The 5227-nt window shown below is 46.1% G+C and overlaps 1 protein-coding gene across 1 annotated transcript; it reads right to left on the bottom strand.

The window, feature by feature from the left end:
* Positions 1 to 1388: 1388 nt before the first annotated feature.
* LOC119350782 lies at positions 1389 to 4843 on the bottom strand. Its single transcript, XM_037618444.1, has 6 exons — positions 4789 to 4843; positions 3791 to 4132; positions 3095 to 3216; positions 2938 to 3020; positions 2847 to 2871; positions 1389 to 2027 (listed from the first exon to the last, which is right to left on the bottom strand). The coding sequence occupies exons 1-6, from the start codon at positions 4841 to 4843 to the stop codon at positions 1389 to 1391; spliced, it is 1266 nt and encodes a 421-aa protein (XP_037474341.1).
* Between the last annotated feature and the right edge of the window lie 384 nt (positions 4844 to 5227).

Here is a 5227-nt window from a genome sequence, read left to right on the forward strand (position 1 = left end):
CCCATGGTGCCCTACGGGAAGACTTTGTATGCCTTGCAAGACAAGGAGGCTAGATCCGTGGAGGACTACCCTCCACCGACGTAGCTCACTAGGACTCTTATAAACCTAGGGCCCCGGTGTCTTATATAAGCCGGGGCTAGGCTAGTCGACACAGCAAAACAACAACACAATCTTTTGGTTCATACATGTACTTTGTACACCCCAATTGCAATATACACAAGTAGGAGTAGGGTATTACCTCAATCGTGAGGGCTCGAACCTGGGTAAACTCCATGTCATGTTTCCTCATCAGTTGGTAATCTCAGAAGCAAAAGGTGGTGGCCACTTCGTCGTGTGAGGCGGAGTACATCGCTGCCTCCATTGCTCTACATCGACAACAAGTCAACAATCTCGCTCTATGAGAACCAAGCTCTCCATGATTGCAACAAGCATATCGATCTCCGCTATCACTTACCGAAAAAGGCTTCCGCTATCACTCGGGGATTGTGTTGATGAACGGTATCGTGATCATGGAGTTCATCCGCACGAGCAAGCAGAAGGCCCTTATCCTAAGGAAGTCACTTGAGCGTGTGCGATTCCACAAGCTCCGAGCCTCGATCAACATCGTCATCCTCTCGCAACAGGGTTGAAGGGGGAGATTGTAGCCTTTTAAAACATGTCGCTCAAGTTGCAGGAAACCCGCTGCCATGGCAGCCCTTTTCCGGTTCTGTTATTTCAGATAGCGTGTTTTTCCCAGTTTGTAAGGTCACGACTCAGGACGCGGTCTGTGCGTTCCCAGCGACATTGTAGGCGTCTAGCCCTAGCGTGTGATGGCACGGTTGGTAGTGGAGCGAGAGCTTCGACCCGATTACCTTTTCTGAAGAAATAGAAGAAGAAACAGAAAAGCTACAACGGTTACGCATCGCAAAACTTGAGGCAACAGATGGAATTCTGGGATTATCCTTTGAGAACCAGCGCAAAACCTGAGTGCCCCTCTCTCTCTCTCTCTCTCTCTCTCTCACACACACACACACACACGCACACATAGCTCTTGGCTTGGGGCTGACACTAGGTACCCACCGAACATATACTGATATACAGGATACAAGTTACAGGACATTTAGCAGGATAAGCATCTTTTATCCTGGCGACAGAATGCCTCCTCTTTCAAAGTTTACAATATTGGGGGCAATCCATGGCAATAGGGTGGAGCACAAAACATCTTCATCCACCAAGTCATGGTAACCGAGCATCCATATACGGAGTACGTTACAAATCTACTACACAAAAGTGGGCGACACTGCAGGCTACGCACGTTACTACACAAAAGTTGCCGGCACAGGCGACGAGCGACGTCCAGCCTGACGATGATCCATCGTAACTGCTACACACAAGAATAAGATCACCACTTACTCTGACGGAGCACTGCTTCCATCCCGAGGGGCGATCGTCAAGACGAGCCCGAAGTGGTCGCTGGGCAGCACAGGCAGCGTCCACTCGCGCGCCCAGCTGAATTTCTTCTTAGACTTTGACTTAAAGCTGTATTCCTTCGCCTTCTCGTACGAGACGCCGGGTATCGGTTCCGTCCCAACCATCTCGATGCCCTGGACCTCGAAATCCGGCAGCTTGCACACGAACCGATCCAGCCTCAGCTGTAGTTTCTTGAAACCTTTAGACAGCATGGCGTTGGCCACCGTGTCGTACGTCCAGTCATCTTCACCCGGCTTCAGCTCAGCCCAGGCGTCAACCCAGCCGCTCGGCAGAGGGAAGGGCCCGTCGATCTTGTCGTCCCAGTTCATGTCCCCGCAGAATATCACGTTCCGTGATCCTCCCAACCATTCGAGGGACGCCTTCGCCTGGGCGGCTCGCTTGTTTCTGTTCATATCGTGATCCCACCAAGGAGCCTCACGGCGCGGGCTCTCTAGGTGGCTTGTACCCAACACCAAGGTCACCCCGCCAATGCTAAAATTTGCCATGCACAGCTCCCTTCCCATTGCTGAATTGGAAAATGGAACGCCGCGGAAAGAATCCACAGGCAATTTGCTCATCTGCATTTGTTGGCAATTGGATCAGAGAACACACAAGGCAGAAACATGGTTTTCTCACTTTCAGTGCAATTTCGTCAAAATTTCAGAAACTTCTTTAACTTTGGTACATACTGAAAAATTATTGCATTTCGGTCAGTATATTTCAGCAATTTCGGTAGTACACACAGATTCAAATTAATTTTCAATTATTTTTGATCTTTCGAAGTATTTGGTTGGATCTCAGTAAATTCGATTGGAAATTTCGGATCTTTGGCCAAATTGAAAAATGGAATGACTGAATAGGCAATAGCTGAAATATATCTGAAACTAAAGTTTAAAACCATCACAAGATAGACTTGCGAAATCTGAAAAGGAAAAATGGTAACAAGGCACTATCCATGGATTCAAATCAAACACCGTTTGTTTTTGTGAAATCAAACACCTTGTTCGTCATGATTCTTTCCTCCTTGTCAAATCCAAGGTGTGTTAGTGTTAGCAATCTCCACAGGATAGTGATTTAGCTCACGTCAGTGCAACAGCCTTAAAAAAAACTCCCTTCGTCACAACCGTAAGATGTTGTAACTTTTTTGTAAATTGTATGTATATAGACACGTTTTAGTGTGTTTGTTCACACATTTCAGTCTGTATGCAGCCATATTGAAATATCAAAAACATCTTATATTAGTGAACGAAGGGAGCACTATATAAAGTACCAAGGGAAACGCTGAGATACTAAATATATCAGCATCTTCTCGTAAAAACAATATACTGCATCAGCATCAAAACCATGAAATAGCATGATTCCAACAATGATTCTGAAACTTAGAGAAAAGACTATACCTGCATGCAGAAATATGATCTCATAGTTCTTTTCTTTTTCGTGAATGGTCTCACCATATTGGAACGGACCTTTTCCGCTTCTATATAATATTCCATTTCACGTGGCATCAAGCATTTGTATTCTGCCCACCAGTCGGATTTTTTCAGAAGCCCATGTATCTCTGGTGTAACCTCCTGCGGTCTCAGATGAGGCCTGTTCAGAAGAAAAGAGAAAAGAAAATAATGGATTGTTTTGGAAAATTCTGTACCTGGAGGCATATAAGATCTCCAATAGCAGGAATTCTACTGTGCAGTTCCATGTTCTGCCCGAAACACACATTGTACGTCATGATTTTAATGGCCTTCCTACACACACTAGTCCCAGGATCTCCTGTGGAAAGATTTTCACCATTACACCAGAAGCATACGGAAAATCAGTCACAAATGAAAGATGAAATCAGATTCTAAGTTGCATAATTGTAAGTAACTAAACAGCTGGCCGCATTTGCTTTGTCAGCCAGTCAAGTGGGTTGGTCTCACCCTAAATGTCTCCAGTTCAGGGAAATAAGCCATGTTAACAATTAGTAAGAGGCTAGCGATAGCATCTCATTTTGTAGACAAAAATTGACTGAAGAAAGTGAAAGTATACTGTGTGAAAGAGCACTGCATTTAGGCAGGAACTGCAAACATTTTGTTGTAATTTTGTTAGCAACCAAGATGAAACCCTCAATAAATTTACAAGTACATCCATTTCCGTTGGTAGTTCACCGTGTAATGCATCTTTATCAATGTAACCCTAAGTCCTCAACTGTTAACATGCGACAGATCCAAATAAAAAGACCGCATCCAACACAAGAGCAAAGATACTGAAATACCCCAAGGATAATGGAGAAGCAATCCTTAGCACATTCATCAATGCTAGAACGAATTTTGCCAAAAGAAAGAGATTAAATCCAAGGATGAACCTTTCTTGGCGGCCATCTGGTGCGCTCCGTTGGCGCCCACGCCCTTGTCGGCGGACGCCTGGGAGACGTCGGGCGATGCGCCTGCAGCAGCGGCCAGGCCAGCGTCGCAGGTGCCGGAGCTCCGAGGGTCGGAGTGTGTGCACAGGGCGCGGTGCCACAGCTGCCACTGCGGCGGCGCACTCCATCCCGACTCTCTGAATCCCAGCGGCGGGATCCTCGCCGGGAGATCGTGGGGAGGGGAAGGCGGGGTCAATGCTGGGGAGAGGAGAGGGTTTGGGGCTTGGGGAAGCGGAGGAGGCGCCGAGGCGAACGGGAGAGGAGTGTGGCCATTGGCAGGGTTTTCTGCTCACTACGAAATGAGGACGTGGTTCGGTCCTCGAATTTGGATCCCAAGCAGACCTTTTTTCTCGTGGGTCACCGGAATTTGCGGTTACCACGGTAACCGCGAAATTCCGAAAAAAATTCGGACGAAATTTGGAATCAAAATTTGAATTCAAATATTTTTGACATCGATATAGATACATATTTTACTCAAAAGTTTCAGCAATAATGCCCTGGCGTAGTGGCCTTCGTACCGCAACTTCCGCTTCCGCCTACGACGCGAGTTCGACCCCTAGATGCAGCAGCATTTTTGAAACTTTTGCTTAAAAAGAATAAAAATGCAAGAGGCCAGACTCGAACCCGCGACTAGCTGATAAGGAAAAGAAGCCTTTGCCACTAGGGCACTGCCTGTTATGTTCTAAGAGAAGAGATTGCTTCTATTTAACAGAGAGTCGGCGTTTGAATTCAAAATTTTGAAAATGTTCAAGATATTTTGCTCGGTACGAGTGTTTCTCGAGGGGGAACGATAAACGCGGTAACCGCGCGAGATCACGAAATTTCGGTGGGTACCCAAAACGTCGGTTAGGCTGTTGGTCTTCTCAAAATCCACCTATACGGCTGGGCGGACTGCTCAGTTATGAAACGGACCTACTTCACGCACGATACTTGTGCACGACCTTTGCTCGACGGGTAAATCCAGTAGTCGATGACTTTTTTTTTAAGGGAAGCCATCATGGCTAGCTTTACTAAACGGACCGTCTATTTAAGGCTGGTCACAATGGGCAAGAACATAAGCTAGTAACTTCACACTTCCTTAGACTATGTTAGTACCTTCATAGTGGGTAGGAACATCTATGTAGTGTCATGCAACGATGTATTTATTAGGTTATAGACTCATTGTTTTTTGGAGTGTGTGATGTTCCGGTAACTTAGCTAGTTACCACAAGCACATCTCTCTTCATTAAATACGTGCCACATAAGCAAAGTTGTATTGGAGTGTGTGATGTTACTCCTAAGTTCCTCCCCACTGTGACCAGCCTAAGCTAGTAACTTCACACTTCCCTAGACTATGTTACTACCTCCATAGTGGATAGGAACATCTATGTAGTGTCATAT

This window comes from Triticum dicoccoides, chromosome 1B, assembly GCF_002162155.2.
Source record: "Triticum dicoccoides isolate Atlit2015 ecotype Zavitan chromosome 1B, WEW_v2.0, whole genome shotgun sequence".
In the NCBI taxonomy this organism is placed as follows: domain Eukaryota; kingdom Viridiplantae; phylum Streptophyta; class Magnoliopsida; order Poales; family Poaceae; genus Triticum; species Triticum dicoccoides.

What these genes read in the sequence shown, in the direction of transcription:
- LOC119350782 (XM_037618444.1), bottom strand. Translation starts at nt 4,843, where the DNA reads ATGGCTTCCCTTAAAAAAAAAGTCATCGACTACTGGATTTACCCGTCG. An exon ending in CCAGATGGCCGCCAAGAAAG is followed by an intron (nt 3,217 to 3,790) that starts GTTCATCCTTGG and finishes ATCTTTCCACAG; the next exon opens with GAGATCCTGGGACTAGTGTG. An exon ending in GATCATATTTCTGCATGCAG is followed by an intron (nt 2,028 to 2,846) that starts GTATAGTCTTTT and finishes CAACAAATGCAG; the next exon opens with ATGAGCAAATTGCCTGTGGA.